General features: G+C 31.5%; 1 protein-coding gene across 2 annotated transcripts; it reads left to right on the top strand.

Moving 5' to 3' along the window:
- Positions 1-2,591: 2,591 nt before the first annotated feature.
- LOC132645157 (ent-kaurenoic acid oxidase 1-like) lies at positions 2,592-9,198 on the top strand. Of its 2 annotated transcripts, none has more exons than XM_060361954.1 (8): positions 2,592-3,031; positions 6,718-7,195; positions 7,386-7,649; positions 7,746-7,835; positions 7,932-8,010; positions 8,098-8,204; positions 8,488-8,609; positions 8,728-9,198. In XM_060361954.1, exons 1-8 carry the CDS (start codon positions 2,793-2,795, stop codon positions 8,831-8,833), a joined length of 1,485 nt encoding a protein of 494 aa, XP_060217937.1. In that variant the 5' UTR covers positions 2,592-2,792; the 3' UTR covers positions 8,834-9,198. The 2 variants fall into 2 exon arrangements, with proteins under 2 accessions (XP_060217937.1, XP_060217938.1); XM_060361955.1 differs by lacking the exon at positions 2,592-3,031 and adding an exon at positions 6,487-6,632.
- Positions 9,199-18,007: the final 8,809 nt, after the last annotated feature.

Raw genomic sequence — 18,007 nt, 5'->3', positions numbered from 1 at the left:
GATAGAAAGTAGACTACATGCTAATGACGACGAGTGGACAATACAAAGTTGAATATATATAGGCCGGCAAAAAGTCCTCCTCCCAACACTTCCATTGTCGTGTTCTATATATATTCTGAAGTATACTACATAGAAATAGCGACAACTGTTAGAAAACTTAAAAGTTTAAAACTGGTATGTCGATCGCCGTGTTGATTGTAAGAATATAAACTGTATATCGTATCAGGTAAAATGTATTTTAAAATATATTTTTGTTCATGAAATATTGCTTCACACTTGTTTCTGTTGAACAGTCTGTACTTGTAAAGGGAAATTTTCTCACATCAATGGGAAATAAAGAAATGAAAAGGTTCAAGTGCTTTGACCCTTTATGTGTACTTAAATAAGTGAGCCAAATGTCATTGTGTGTAAAATAAATAAATATACAGTCAGATCTCTCTATAACGGCATTCGCGTTTAGCAACACCTCTCTATTGATTTTTTATGCTATATTTTACTCATCTATAACAACAACATCCAACTTTATAACAGTACGCTCTTTGTAAAATCACCCCCCTATAACAACTATCTGTTTTTTTTTTGGGTAATGTAATTATTAACGATCTTTATAAAAATAGAATATCTATGATTACCAATAATAAGTAGAATAGATTTTGATCATATTAAATTTGATACCTTAATATACTATATTTATGACAGAATAGTACAGATGAATACATATGTGGACTTTGATGAAACACTTCCTATCATTGAAGCTTTCACTAATGAAGGATTATTGTCCATATCATTGGAATGGAAGAACAAGAGAATATGGAAGCTGAAGACGACAATGAAAATGCTGACGAAGAACCTAAACCTATTGCTACTTGGACTAGGTTAGAAGATTCAACAGTTCAACTCTTAGATTCCTTTCAAGGAAAAACAATTGGATACCCGTTTGCTGAAAGTTTAGATGTAAATCTTCGTAAATTCAAGCGTTATATCACCACTAAGAGACTGAATTCTACGAAACAAGCTACAATAAAAAATTTCCCATCAATCTTGAAATAACTTAATTTTCAAGTACTGTAGATTTAAATGTGTGCCTTAGAGCTTAAAACTTTATACATTTAGCTTTGAATTTATTGAAATTGTATTAACCTTCTTTAATATTTAGTTAGTGAAGCATTCATATATTTGAGATTTAAAATTTAAATAATTTGTTATTTTCTTACAACATTAAAAAATAAAAAAATAGATTTTATGCATTTTTTTTGCCTATAAAAACCATATATTATTTAAATGGCAAATGCTGTTATAGGTGTATAACAATAGTTCTTTATAACAACAAAACAATTTGGACCCAACGATACTGCTATAGAGAGATTTGACTGTATATATTATATATTTAAATTTGGACTTGGGGTTGGGCGCAGGCCAGACCTTTAAATAAAAGACTATTTTTAATTTTCATAATTAATTTATGTTACCGGTTTACTTTATTTAAAACTTAAATTTTTAATTTAAATTTAAGTTTTAATTGAAACATCTGTTCAGACAAAAGAACCTTTTTAGAAAGAAAAAAAAAGGTACCTTTTTCGGAATGGGCTTCTTCTTCTTCTTATATAAATTATGTTACTCTGAAGTGGTTAAATATTCTAGAGTAACATTTTGGCTTTGAGGATTTTTGAAGAAACTTTGCTGTATCCCCTAAAGACTATACAAACAATATTTCTTTAAGGTCAGTGAATTTCATGCCTCAAGGTTTTCTTCTTCTTCGAATCTATTCTGCATATGTTCTAACCGTTTCAACCTGCCTACATATAATTCACCAAAAAAAAAAAAAAAATTGACATACAAATATTAATGTCCCTCTTTCTAGAATTTGTATAAATGTAGCTTTTAGGACTAATAAAATATTATACTATCGTCAATGTCTACAAAATTTTAGCTTGTGATCTTATTTTTCTAATAAATTTTTTAATTTAAAAAAAATTAAAATCATAATCTAAAAAATTCATTAATTACAAAAAACTAAAAAAAATCATTTACTAAACAACTATTTCAAAGAACCTGTGAAAATTTCCATATTGAGCCTAACTCAATCCTAAAAGCTAGCTCACGAGAGGAATTGCTTAAGATCATATAAGGAGACCAAAGACCCTAATATTCACACTCTTAACGCAATGTCAGTATAAAGAACTTAAATTTACTTTCTTAATATCTATGAGACATCGAATAGTGATCTAAACAAAAATAGTTTTTTCGAAAACATATCCTTAAAAAAACTCCATGAATTACAGTTTCACAGTACATGGGCACAACAGGGTGCAAAATTTTACAAGTCTTGAAGTAGAAACTCACCATCTTCTTTTTACTACTCTTTCCTTTCATGTAAAAAGTGAATTCGAAATGATCAGTTTACTTTATACTTTTTTGTACGTGTCCACATTTAAAAATTCTTCTCGTATAAAAAGCGACATACTTTTTGACTCGCATTAAAGAAAGTACAAAAGAAATATTAAAACCCAAAAATCATTTTGTAATGTTAAAATTCCTCATTATCACACACTTATAAATAGACAATAAGTGTTGCAATACAGGACCAAAGATAGAGACTCATGAGAGGGATATGTCTTTGAATCTCAAACTCATTCTCTCTTTTCTTTCAACCTCTTCCTCTTCCTCTTCCTCTTCCTCTTTCAGCCTTGGAAAAGGAATAAACAAAAAAAGTAACCAATTAGCTAGTGTCCATTATATATATAGTTATCTCTGTCATCATTAGTCATCAAACTAAGCTTTAAGCTAATACAATGGCCTTTGGTTGGGATATGATGGTGACTATTGTATGTGTGATATTGGGTTTGAGATGGGTGCTTTCGAGTGTAAATGTTTGGTACTATGAAAAAGTAAAGTTGGGTGGTGATAAGAAGATGAGGTTATCATTGCCACCAGGTGATTTAGGTTGGCCTTTCATTGGTACCATGTGGTCCTTCCTCAGAGCTTTCAAGTCCAGCAATCCTGATTCATTCATCTCTTCCTTTGTTTCCAGGTCATCTCTCTCTCTCTAACACATTGGTGTATTCGATCATAAATTTTTGAGTTCGACAAAATCCAGAATTCAATGGTTGAACCATATATATTTATGTGTGTAAATTAATTAGATGTATATTTCACCAACCACCAACACTTGAAAAGCACAATTTTGTTTCTTCTCTTGACCAAGAAAGATTCCACTTATAAACTCAAAGTCTTGAAGTTGGATCATCACTTTGTTTTCTTTAATTTTTTTCTTATAAAATGTTAAGTTAAATGTATATTTCAAAATCCACGTCTAAATTCTTAATGCTGCAACACTTGAACAACATACCTGATCTAGAAAAATTCCAGTCATAAATTCAAAAATCTTGAATTTGAATCAGTCATTTAAGAGATCATTTCTTTTTTATTTTCGTTATAAGGAATTTTATAAAATGTCAAACTAATCATATATCTTATGAATTCAAATTAATGAAGTTTGTACCTTTGATTTGGTAATTGTTTTCAAAAGAAAGAACTTGCCAATATAACTTAAGAAAGTGGAGATTTGTTTGGCGGTTCTGCAAGTTGTCCATTGGCTGTAATTCTATATGGTAAAAATACCATTTGTCTCATTTCTAGTGTCGTCTAGTGAGGTGACACTAGTCGAGAAAAAATAACAAAAGAGGAAGAAAAAGAGGAAAAGGAAACTTATTGCATGCCTCAAAAACCTTTTCATTAATTCGAGAAAAATAGGCAGGCAACATTTTGTCATTTTACCTGTCACTTTTCTTGGCCTTACAAGAACAAAACGACATTATAATATTCTCTATAGTTTCTCCTTTTTCAATGGAGTATCAACTTACATTCCCCTTTTGACATTAAAGTTTTGTGAACTTTAAGTTTTACATATTAGTAAAAAGCAAAAATTCTTAGCACTTGACCTAAAAAGTGAGACGGAAAACCCAAAGAAGAAAAAGACTAGTTTGATGTTTGGTATTAGTCTCTTTTATGTCGAAACTTTTCAGCCCATTGAGTCTTGAATTTCTATCAACATTTTTCTCTATTTTAGTAGACTGTAGACCATCATATTTTAGGAGAACTTAGCATTTGACCGCTCGCCAAAAGAATAACAGCCGTTGATCAGATATACAAAAAAAATACACCAATTAAATATAAAATATATATTTACTGACAATTATTTTGATGGGTGGCTATACAACATAAAAGTCCCATCTTTATCTTAGTCAAATTCATACGATCCAACTTTGTGATACCACTATTTGTCTGTGGTTTCCTCTTTTATCGGCCTTTTCCTTTCTTTTATTTTTTCCTGTTTACTTGTATTGTAAAGAGGGCAATTCTAGTATTATGACATCATCCAAAGTTCCAAACAATGTTAGTGCGTCTTTTATGCTTCTTTTACTTGTCTAGTTTTAAACTTTGTGATTCAATATTGTTTGCTTTGAGTGAATATTTCATTTTTGGCACTCCATTAGGCGAAGAGGGGGTGGGCATGGGCTGAGCCACCTTAGGCAAAGAGTGGTCCAGTTGATACTCTTGGATGAAAAATTACGCGGTGTACATAGGTTAAATGTTAACTATTATAAGTATATATTTAATTTTGCACACTCTTAATACAAGTGAGAAGAAAATTTACACTCTTCGTCAAATTCCTGACTCCGTCACGGGGTGGGTGCGTGGAAATGGAATAATATTTGGATCTCGAGGAGATAAGAATAATTGTCTCAGCTTATACATTTCAATGTTTTATAACAGTACTAGACACCCTGGGACTGCAGTGTTTTAAAAGGCGGGGGCGTAAGGCGGAGCGTTTTACATACGCCTCGACGAGGCGTAAGCCTCGAGGCACGGGGCGTAAGCCCCATAGGTATTTAATTTTTAGTATTTCTTAAAATAATATAATTACAATAAATATTTTTAAATAGGTAAAATTACATAAAAAAATAAAAGAAAACTGTAAATAAATGAAATATATATATATATGTATATGTATATGTGTGTGTGTGTGAGCACGCGCGCGCGTTTGATCCTCACAAAAAAATGATCAAAGCAATCCATTATACACTGCTTATAACTTGTAATTATATATAACATAATTTTACAAGTATAAACAATATAATGAAATAAAAGCTATTATGAAATGCAAAACAATTCTAACATTTTAACTTTCAAACACGGAAAAAAACACAGTTTCTTAAAACATTATTACTATCATACTATTCATTTTATCTCCCTATAAGCAAATAATCAATAAAATTTATCAATATTACAATTAAAACATAACTTCTTCATGAACAAAAAATAAAATTATATGATAATTCTGATACATAGGACTTATGATCAATGACAAGTGAAAATGTACAATTCCGCTATGTGTTTTTTTTTTTTAAATTAAGTGATATTCACCCTCACGACGTTCTCAAATAGTAAATATCCAATACTATAACTTGTTATATGAGTTACACCCAATCTTCTATTTCTATAGATGAAAAACTATTAAGTAGCATTATTTTGTTAAACAATTATGAGGGTGAATGATTTTAATTAAGGAATTTAAATTATAATTTGTGTAAGAACTGTTAGGCGAGCCGTGGGCGCTGGGCGTTAGGCGTGTTTAAGGCGTACGGTTGGGCGCTTAGGGCGTAAGCCTTATAGGAACTAAGCCCTGCACGTTAGCCCCAAGGCGTTTTGCCACTGCCCTGTCCCGAGGCTCGCCTCGGGGCGAGTCCTGACACTGCCTTTTAAAACAATGCCTGAGAGTGGAAAAAGAATATATTTAACAATATCCAGACGTGCGATTTTTCAATAAACTAACTTACTTTTTTTCATGGTGAAAGTCGTTTGGTAGAAGGTATAAGCTGGGATATCCCAGCACTAATTTTTGTACCATGTTTGGTAGAAGGTATAAATTTAATCTAATCCTGGAATAAATTTATACCTTGTACCAAATAAAGTATAAAATGCATCTCATGGTATAAGTTGAGATATACCTTCTTATACCACTTATCTTGAGACTATTTTATACCATATCCTAAATGGTATAAAATAGTCCCAAGATATGAGATAAATTAATCCCGGAATAATGGATAATTTTGGCCATGCACCAAACGACCACTAAATCTTATCTTTGAAACAATAATCGCACAAGTACGGTCTAATCGTTAGTTTGTTGCCACTACTTTGGTAGACAACTTGACAAGATAAAAAAGTGCATCTTGGATAAGATAGATAGGGAATGAACACCTGCCCCCACTGAGTCATTTTAATTCTCTGTTTATACTTGGGAAAAAAGGCTACCTATCTTATATTCTTGATCTACAACAAAAGGGATATCACCAAAGTTTATTTTAAAAAAAAAAAAAACACAATTCCATTGTAATATATGGTATCCTCAAGAGAAAAAAAGAAAAGAAAAAAGAAATGTATCTAATCCATTTTTTTTGGGGGGGGGGGAGGGTGGCTACATACATGATTCAAAGAGAATCAGAATCTCTTTCGTCAAAAAATTATATTGTGCATATGGATAACATTCTTTTTTATAAATTGTCGAATTCCCTTAATAAAAGAGATTTTTTAGTGTAATAGCAAAAGTGATCTAGTACTTGCTTCAGGTCACATGTTGAATCTCAACATTTCTTTTAAACTCCTTGTTAAAATTTCTGGCTACGTCACTGATTTTTCCATTGTATATTGTAGATACGGACGGACAGGAATGTACAAAACATTGATGTTTGGTAGTCCAAGTATTATCGTCACAACACCAGAAGCTTGCAGGAGAGTTTTAAGTGATGATGAAGCCTTCAAGCCTGGCTGGCCTACTTCCACTATGCAACTCATTGGTAAAAAATCATTTATTGGCATTTCATATGAAGAACACAAATGGTTAAGGAAAATAACTGCAGCACCTGTGAATGGGCACGAGGCGTTGGCGATGTACATAGAGTATATTGAAGAAAATGTGATATCAGCATTGGATAAATGGGCATCCATGGGACAAATAGAGTTCTTAACACAGCTAAGAAAACTAACTTTTCAGATTATTATGCACATTTTTCTTAGTTCTGGAAGTGAACAAGTCATGGATGCTTTAGAAAAGGAATACACAACTCTGAATTATGGTGTTAGAGCAATGGCTATCAACCTGCCAGGATTTGCTTATCATAAAGCACTCAAGGTAAATCCCCCTATGCGATATTGCTAATCTTTTTTGCAACTTTACTTTTCTATCTCAAAATAAGATGAGAAAATGTCCCTTACCCTTTGTCACATTTTTAGAAATTGTCATTAAATGATAAATGTATGCGTGAAAAATCATCTCTAATTTGTTGCAATAGTGTTAAAAGGCATACATATGTACATTTCAGGCTCGCAAAAAGCTTGTGGCGATCTTCCAATCGATAGTGGATGACAGAAGGGAGAGGAGGGAAAAAAGAGGGCCAGGAGAGAAGAAAGACATGATGGATATTCTACTAGAAGTTGAAGATGAGAATGGAAGGAAATTGAATGATGAGGAGATTATTGATGTTTTAGTGATGTACCTTAATGCTGGTCATGAATCTTCTGGTCATATTACAATGTGGGCTACACATTTTCTGCAGAAACACCCTGAAGTCCTAAAAAAAGCTAAGGTAGCCAAAAGTTCCCATTTTTTGAAACAATTTTCAGTGTACACTTTGAGAGTGTTCTCTGTTTCTCAAGAGGTTATGTCTTTGATCCAAAAACAGGCAGAGCAAGAGGCTATTGTTAAAAATAGGCCAGCCGATCAAAAAGGGGTGACCCTCAGAGAAATTAGGCAAATGGACTACCTTTCAAAGGTAAATTTTGTAGTATTCATTTTTTACATTCTTGGAATATCAACTCTAGCCAATCTATTATTAATGTAACGAAACCACTTTGTTGCTCCTTTATAGGTGATTGACGAAACTCTTCGTGTGGTTACCTTCTCCTTTGTAGTCTTCCGGGAGGCGAAGGAAGATGTTGCCCTTCATGGTCAGTTATAGTAACATTTCCTGATCTGTTTTTTTCTTAGTAAAAACCAAGTTATGCCTAACAAAACTTAACTGGCTTGTTTTCCAGGTTATACCATTCCCAAAGGATGGAAGGTTTTGGTGTGGTTTAGGTCTGTTCATTTAGATCCTGAAATCTATAATGACCCGATGAAGTTTAATCCTTCTAGATGGGACGTAAGTTTAACAAACCTTCTGCTTTACATCAAACTCTCTACCACTCCTCCCTAAAAATTTACTCACACCGGTGTTTACACTAGTCAATGAATACATGATACCTTTACAAATGTTATCACTTATATAGACATAGGTAAATAATACAGTTTTATAGAGTGATGTGATTTGGTGTAAACACTGGGTGCGAATAATTCCCTTTTACCCTTCTTCCAGAAAAGAAAAATATTCAACTTGCTTAAACCATTATGGATTTTGTAATTTTTGCTATCTTGTGAATTTGTAGGGACTTACACCAAAGGCAGGAACATTCCTTCCTTTTGGAGGAGGAAGCAGATTATGCCCAGGAAATGACCTTGCCAAACTTGAAATATCTATTTTTCTCCATTATTTTCTTCTAGGTTATGAGTAAGTTACATCTTCTTCCCTTTTTTTTTCCATTTATTTCCCTTCAAGTCAGGTTTTTGATTATTTATATATCTTTTTGGTTGATTATTGATTGCTGATTTTTTTTTTTTTTTTGCAGGCTTGAAAGGGAAAATCCTACTTGCCCATTGATGTATTTGCCTCATTGTAGGCCTAAAGATAACTGTTTGGGCAGAGTAAAAATCTTATCAACTAGTAGTGCATAGACCAAAAAAGAACAAGAAAACCACATCTCTCTTATTTAGATTTTTGCTGGATATGGAAAATTGCAAAGCAAGGCAATTGCTTGGGAATAGTTAGGAACAAAAAAGAAAATAGAAATCCAAAAAAAATTCAATCATTTTATCTTCTTCTCCACATTTCTTGCTCAAAAGAATTTTGTAGACATTTTAGCAAGCAGATCATATAGATAGTGAGTATGATCTTCCATTATGTTGAGAATGAATATATGCAGAAAAAAAAGTTGGTTACATTTGCTGAACTGCTTACTTCCTTGGTAACAATCATTACTATGTACTTATATTTTTCCTTCTATAACACGAGAAATCAGGAGTCTTTTATGAGGATATTACCTATAATTCCAAATCAGTGATTTTACGATTTCATTAGGTTATCAAGGTACATGGTAACATTTGCAAAGACAATAAGAAAAACAAAAGAACTAGAAACAGAAAAAGAAACCAGTACCTCATGTTATTGCATCTTACTGAGATCTCAGTCATTTTATGTCAACTTTTCATCAAGTTTTGTTTAAGATAATTAAGTACAGCTTTGTGACATAAATATAAAAATGTGTATTTCCACAGTGATGATATTTAGAACCAGCTAAGGTAGAAAATAATAGAAGCCAAACAAAAGAAGAGCACAACTGATGCAAAAAAAAAAAAACTATACACATGAAGAGATCAAATTATAAAGAAAATGCGAAGGCATAAATTTACATTACCATTGCAACAGAACACTAGCATGGCTTGTAGGAGGAACATCCTTCACAGCTTAGAGATGACATTTCTTCCCTACAAAGTTTCAAATCCAAGTTAAGAAACATCCCATTGTCCACAGAGTTAAAAAAGATAGGTCAAATAACATAACTGCACAAGGCCATCACCTTCATCAGGGATCCCACTAGCATCAAATTTTAAACTCTCAATGCAAAATAACAGTATGACACAAATGGTAAAAAAATGGCTTATATATATGCACTACCAAGCCCATCATGAGTGGGCCTAGTCCACTGTGACTAACAAAAGAAGTGCTAAACACAACCTGACAAAAATGAAAATTAAAGCACGAATGAGGTGCAAGGTGGCATATCATAATAGGGTGAGCTATCCGTCAATACCAGAAAGGAATACATATCAATGCATCATAAGCGTCTCATAGTTGCGACATATATCTAACGTGAAAGGGCTCAAAAGAAATAACTTTCAACTCCCCCAAAGCCAAGAGAATTGCTAATTGTTGATCTACAAATCTCAATCTCGGGCTAGTTATTGAGTAAAATGGGATATTTGATTAATCTTCAGTTCAGATAAAAATTACAATATTTGGTGGACTGTCGAAATTGTGACGGGTTGGGCAAGAATTACTTTGGGAAAAGAACGTCGTTGTCCCCTGAAAACAAAATAATTACCCGCTCATACCCCTCTTACTTTCATGCCCCTGAAACTATTTACCCAAAATGTCCACAAAATTATATGATACAACATGATATATAAATATACTAAGATTGTATCATGTTCATTTATTTAAAAAACACGCTTTTCTTAAAAAAAAAAAAACTCTATGATGCTATTATTTTATATACATATACTGTGATGGTATCGTGGAGGACTGCTTCAGTCCTTCAATGAGGCAATCTTCAGTCCTCCGTAATACCATCGTGGTACATAAATATACTGAGATAATAACATGGAGGACTGCTGCTTCTGTCCTTGTCTTAGTACTCCATGATATCATCATAATATATAAATATACTGCGATTGTATCATAAAAAAAGGGTATTGGGCGAGGGGGTAATCGGGGAAATATTTTAGACCGGTTGGGTAAGAAGCAAAATTAGTTTATGAGGGGACATGGGTGGATAAATATTTTACATTTTAGGGATATTTTGTGTTGGGTTTCCAATTACTTCACTGATGAGCTTATTTAAGCAGTGCCCAAGTTGAATCGTGATGTTCAACAGCCCATATTGGCCCATCAGGCTGCTCAAAAGTGACCCGTGAGATTGCCCACGAGGAAAAGAACTTTGGACAAACTAGCAATTGCACTTGGTATCCAGCTTCAATTGCTATTTAAGTTATTCAATATTTTCAAATTATTTAACGGGTAATGAGTGTTGGCAAACTTCAGGCAAAAGATATTGCACGCTTACTTGGCTAAAAAGTTGAGAAATGAATAGGATGAATTGAGGTATCATAGATAAAACAAAGAGGTACTCAAAACGAAATGAAGTTCCATCAGTAAAATAAAATGAAATATGAGGTACCACAAGTGAAATGAAATGAGGTAAGTGATGTCGTTGCAACTATCAAGCCACAATTTAAACTTTTTTGTCTAAACTTTGAGACTGTGAAGCCAAATTTTAAATATTTTGTTCGAAGTTTGACATTCCCAAGCCAAACTTCAAATATTTTGTTCGCAATTTGAGAATGGCATGCCAAACTACTTCAGACAAAAATGTGTGAAGTTTGTTTGCATAAATGCGTGCAAAACTTCAAATACTCGTATGACTTAAGTTGGTTGCAGAATAGCTGTCTTGTAAATTTCTATGCACTATGACCATAGTTTAAATGATGATCTCAACATCAACTATACCTGCACTTGACCCTAGGACAGAACACAAGTATGTCGCCTAAAAATATACATATTAAAATTGATGCTGATCATTTGTCGATATACATTTAACGGAAAAGGATAAAAAATGCCCTTAAATTATGCAAAAGGAAGAAAATATCCTTCGTTCATAGTTTGGTCCAAAGAAGTCCTTAAACTATATGAAATTGAATAAAAATGTCCCCATTGTTACTTAATTGGGTCAAAAATGCCCTTTTCCTAATAAACATATTGTTTCTTTTCTTTTTAAACACATTATTTTTATAAAAATATTATTTTAAAGAAACCTTTTCTTGTTTCTTTCTTTTAAAATCTCTTTACCAAATAAAAAAGTGGGAGATAATTTTTTTTTTCTTAGTCTCATTTTATCAATTAAAATAAAATTACCCCTTGCACTTTTTTAACTGATAATATATATCATATATATAAGATCATAGTAACCACATCGTTAATTTTTATTTAGATAACGTTAAAATAATTTTTCCTAATAAAATAGAAAATATTTTTATTTTTTAATCTTTTCCAAATTGAAGTAGGATAAGCATTTGCTGATGTAATCTTTAATTTTAAAGTTAAAATGAAAAAGGGTCAACAATAACTCCATCGATGATATCTTAAAGATATTTTGTGATTTGAAGCATGTAATAAATTTACCTGTTTTATGGCACTATGATTATTGTATTTAACTTTAAAACCAAGGATTATATCAATAAATGCTTATCGTACTTCAATTCGGAAAAGATTAAGAAATAAAAATATTTTCTATTTTATTAGGAATTTTTTTATGGTTATATAAATGAAAATTAGTGATGGGATTACTATGATCTTATATGTATGACCTATATTATCAGTTAAAAAAGTACATAATTCTATTTTAATTGATAAAACGAGATTAAGAAGAACAGAAATTACTTCCCCTTTTTATTAGTTAAAAGGATTTTTAAAAGAAAAGAAACAAGAAAAGGTTTCTTTAAAAAAAATGTGTTTAAAAGGAAAAAAATATATGTTTTTATTAGGAAAAGAACATTTTTGACCCAATAAAGTAACAATAGGGGCATTTTTGTTCAATTTCATAGAGTTTAAGAGTATTCTTGAACCAAACTTCGAATAGAGGACATTTTTATTCACTTTGCATAGTTCAAGGGCATTTTTGACCCTTTTCCGTACATTTAATCAAGACTTCGCTCTTTGCTTTTTTTTTTTTTTTTGAGGGGGTGGGGGTACTCTTTATGCTATGAGAAATTTTACATGCCGCTTTACAACTTTGTCTACCAATATAGCCAAAATTGTTTTTTTTTTTTTGCGTGGATTCCCTTCAAAGCCACTGACCTTTAATTTTTGCCCCCCAAATTGCGGGTCTTTAATTTTTACCCGTCACCTAATATTCCGAGGTTTGGGGTTAAAACTCCGGCTTAGTAAAAAAAAATTCATAAGGCAGAGTTTCATAGCAAAAGTAGACATATTCGAGTAAAAGTTAGGCCTTAAGACGGAATTTTGCAAAATTCCAGCTGAGTAAAAACAAAAACAAAAAAATTTACCTTATGGCTGAAGGCAAAACTCTGCCTTAAGGGAGAGTTTGCTTTATGCCTGAGGGAAAAACTCTGCCTTAAGTAGAGTTTGCAGTCAAACTCTGCCTGATAAGGTAGAGTTTGCTGTCAAACTCCGCCTAATAAGCTGCCTTAAGGTAAAGTTTGAAATTCTGCCCGATAAGGTAGAGTTTTCAGTCAAATTCTCATATGGTATGTCTGCAAAACTAAAAGATATTGAAGAATTAATCAACCAAAGGAGAATCAAAGACGTTGAGCTATTAATCAATCAAAGGTCTGTTATTTGTGAATATTGTGGCGGAAGTCACCTCACTCATGAATGCCAATTAGGTAATTCTATTTTTTTTTTATTGAACAATCTCATGATGTTTCTAGTGCTTACAGGTATAATGATTTTTATGGGTACAATTGCAATCCGGAATGCAATCAATACCTAAATTCTGTGTGGAATCAAAGCAATCTGGTCAACCACCTCAAGAGGAGATTTTTTTTTTGAAGAATCTTTGTCTAGTTATATAGAAAAGATAGAAGAAAATTATACATCAACCCAAACAACCATTATGAACTTGACTTTTAAATTGAATCAATTAGTAAATATGGTAAACTCTTTAAATTTTGGTGGTGAGCAAATAAATGAAACAATGTCATGTGAGAATGAATACACTCAAGAAGACGAGCCTTGTTAGAAAGAGACTAGCACTCAAGAAGAAGATTCAGATCTAACGGAGATGACATTAAAGGAAGGTTTGGTTGAATTTGAATTATTAGAAGGTGATGAGTGCATTCCCAATTTTTCTTATACACATAAATTGGATAATTTGAAAGAAAATGAGAATAAAAGATCACAAACACAAATGAAATATTCTTTGACCAATATTTTTCAATTTCTTTTGATCATTATGATTTTGTGGATTTTATTATTGGGGATTTTCAGGAAAATGCATGGAAAGATCCCGGCGAAAAATGCAAAATGGAGTTAAGGATCATCATGCATGGTTGTTTGTCCGCTCGATACAAGGCCAAAAAAGAGCGAGATGTACGGAAAAAGAAGATAATTTGTAATTTTCTTGGCCAAATGAGCTCTGATGGGAACCAACCCCATGGAGCGAAAAAAAAAAGTGATGCAGAACTCGGGGTGCAGTTCACAAGCTCACGAAGAAAGAAAAAAAAAAGGGAGCCCCTTTACCTCCTCTTGCTTTAAAATTACTTGTCACGGGGACATGACAATATTTAAATGTGGGGGTAAAGAAATATTTATATATATATATATATATATATATATATATATATATATATATATATATATATATATATATATATATATATTCAATTTGTAACATAATTACTTTTCTACACTTTCATAGATTTCTTTGTTCAATTCTTTGCTATAGTCGTAACATTTTGAATTGAACGCTTTTTTAGAATATATAATAATAAATAAGTCGGCTAAAATTTATTTTTCTTAAAATGAGATTTTGAAAAAAACAGATCTTATTGAGTATCATTCATGGGTTAAAATACCTTTCCAACCTCATATTTGTTTATTGGCGATTAAAATTATAATGTTTATTGATCCCAAGTGTATTGTGTTGTTAGGTTATATTGTACAGTTCTCCTGCTTATTCGAAAATCTAGAACTTGCCTTAAATGTGGTTTGAGGCGAAATTCTAGGTAGATTTTTGAGTTGAGAAATGAAAGTAGGCCTTCCTTGTTGAATCATGACCTAAATTGACCTTCCTTAATTATTTTTATCCCTAGTCAACCCCCTTGAACCTAAATGAATTATCCCTTATTTTCTTGATAAGCCAAACATCAAGCTTAGCCTAATCTTCGTTATCACATCTATTTATTCGCTCTATTCCTTTTTTGCCGCTATAAAAAAAAAAGTTGAATGCAAAATGCATGTGTGAGGGACTATTTGTGAAAGAAAGAAGAAAAATGATGATATTGAATTTATTGATCTTTTAAGAATGCTGTCATAGGAGTGTTCATGGTCCGGTTTGACTCTGTTTTTGGTTAAAACAAAATTAAACCAAACCAATTAAGTCAGTTTTTTTGAATTCAAACCAAACCAAACCATTATAGTACAAATTCTATCGGTTTCGATTTTGTCGGTTTTATCGGTTTGGTTCGATTTTTGCGTTTTTTTCGGATTTTAAGAATGTATTAATACAAAGAACCTTTGAATTAAATGGTAACTAAATACGGCTTTGACCATGATCCATTCAAATCTAAGCATCTTCTTAATTAATTCATTAACTTTATTTAGGTATAGGCCTATAGTTATGAGTATAGGAATTACATAAACATAACATCTACTTTTCATGATTCTTGTTGTCTCCCTACATCTAGCCTTTTGATATTACGCAGCCCTCCAGAATTTTTGTTATCTAGACTCATCGTGTTTATGAAGCATTGAGAAGAAAGCACAGAAGTTGAAACTGGAAAATAATAAACCGAAAGACAAAGTCATCTACCAAATCATTTTAAATTCCAATTGCCATTTTCTTCCCTTTAATTTGTTACGGATAAAATGCTAGCTTATAAGTAGTAATTTAGATGGCATGTAAAAGAGGGAACCGTAAAATTGGATAAGGGGAAATTTTTTATTTTACCTTTAGCAAATTTCTTTTTATTTTACCTTAAACTTAAATGGGCTACACTTTTCTTTCTAATTATTTGAATTTGTATTGGACTTGGAATGAGCCAAAATTTTCAAGCGTATATATATATATATTTCTTTTTATTTTACCTTAAACTTAAATGGGCTACACTTTTCTTTCTAATTATTTGAATTTGTATTGGCTTGGAATGAGCCAAAATTTTCAAGTGTATATATATATATATATATATATATATATATATATATATATATATATATATATATATATATATTAAATATGTATCTATCGGTTCGGTTCGGTTTTGGTTTTGGTTTTTTTGGTTTAACACTAAACCAAATCAAATATTATCGGTTTTTTAAAATTTAAAACCAAATCAAGTCAAACCAAGCCGGTTTTCGGTTTATTAAGTCGGTTTGACTCGATTTACCGGTTCGGAGCGGTTTTTCAGTCTCATTTGAATACCCCTAGCTGTCATTAAAAAAAAAAAACAACTACAAGGAAATATTTTGTCAGCTACTTCTGGTTAAAAAAAAACAAGGGGGTGAAAAATGAAAAGTAAAAAGGAATACATGAGGTTGATTTATTTTGCAAGAAGGAAAGCAATGGTGCTTAAATATTAAATATTGTGGTGCTTATAAGGACTTGAGTCACTTTTACCCTTATGTATCCTACCCATCCCTAAACCCATATTGCAACCTTATAAAAGTCCTACATGATCACAACTCAAGGACTCCTATATTAGTGGAGAATCACATGCTAGGCAATCTTATGGAAATTTCGAGTAGCTTGAGATACTTCTTTGTTGTGAGTGAGAGAATTTTTCTATCTGTGCCTTTCTTTGATTTATATTAATATATTGTGTGATTAATGGGCATTTCTACTCATTTGGTGAGACACACTGGGATTGGAAAATATTGTGATTTTGATTCTCAATAGATGAATATGAGTGCGGATAAAATTATTTGAACTCGTAATGTAATCTTAGTTGATTCTTGTTTTGTCAAAAGTTCTCATAATGTTACTTAAAATTTTAGCCACTATTTTATTTTGTGTCCTTTGCTCGAGGACGAGCAAGGATTCAAGTGTGGGGGTATTTGATGGATATAAAATATACATATATTATATACTTAAAACTATACTATTTTAAGTAAAGAAGTTATATATTACTTCAATTTCTATGTGTTTTCTAGCAATATTTTGCAGGAAATAAGAAAGCCATGAATATAGCTAAAGATGAAAGAAAAGAGGAGTTTACATCTACTTACATCTTCCTCAAGGATATATTTTTCTCAAAATATATCTTGTCAAGATACATCTTCCTCACATTACATTTCCTTATTTAATTAAGAAATTCACTGCTATAGAAGGCAACTCTTTGGATAGAAGACAATTTGAATAGTCGGAAAATAACCACTTTTTTCTCTAGCTTTGTTCTTGCTCTTTTATTTTTATTTTTATTTTATTTTTATTTTTATCTTTTAGTAGATATTTGTTTATATACTCCTTAATGGAGTAATAACTTTATGGGAATAGTTGATGAAGCTTGGTATGTTATTATAGTATTTATCTTATTTTAATTGTTCCTTGTCCGGAAGTTCTTTATCTTCATATTTACTTAGTGTCGGAATTTTAGACTTTTCCTAAATATTATCGCTACTCTATTATACTTTATGTTGTGGTTATTCTTGTATTAATTTTATAATTCTCACGAAGCAAAATTAATACTTTATAATTATTGCACAAAATATTAGAGTAATAATAATTTTTAATTATCTATCATTCCAAATCGTTGATATTCTTCTTTCTCAAATCTAATTCTTAAGAAGGAATTGACTTAAGCAAGTTTATTGATTTAAAGAATCTTTATCTTATTTCTTTTGTCCTAATCTCACGAAGGGATTGACTCAAATAAGTGTATTGATTTAAGGGATATTTATATCTTATTTCTTTTAGTTCTAACCCTCACGGAGGAATTGACTCAAATAAGATATTTATCTACAGACTAATCTCAAGAGGTCTTTACTTCTCATGATACAATTCGGCAAGGAATTATTTCTCTTTTGATTTTCACTAGTTGTAATTTAATTAATATTCATTATCTCAAGGAGTTATTAATTGATTATTTCCAAGTGAGAAAAATGTAATTGTATTAGCAATAAGCAATTATTCTTCGTGAACTGTATTAAATTAAGATTGTATTATAATAATATTACCAAGCGACTTCAATTATTCCCAATTCTTTTTAAATCTTTAGGAAATTATTTATTTTGTTTAAGTACTAAATTTTAAGACACTACTCTCTTTTCATAAATTTGATTCTCTCAAATAGTAACCGGGATAATATAAATCTGTAGCTAGGTGGTTCCAATCTCCG

Source organism: Lycium barbarum, chromosome 6 (assembly GCF_019175385.1).
Source record: "Lycium barbarum isolate Lr01 chromosome 6, ASM1917538v2, whole genome shotgun sequence".
In the NCBI taxonomy this organism is placed as follows: domain Eukaryota; kingdom Viridiplantae; phylum Streptophyta; class Magnoliopsida; order Solanales; family Solanaceae; genus Lycium; species Lycium barbarum.
Note: the sequence above shows the minus strand (reverse complement) of the source record. Positions and strands in the feature narration are given on the sequence as shown.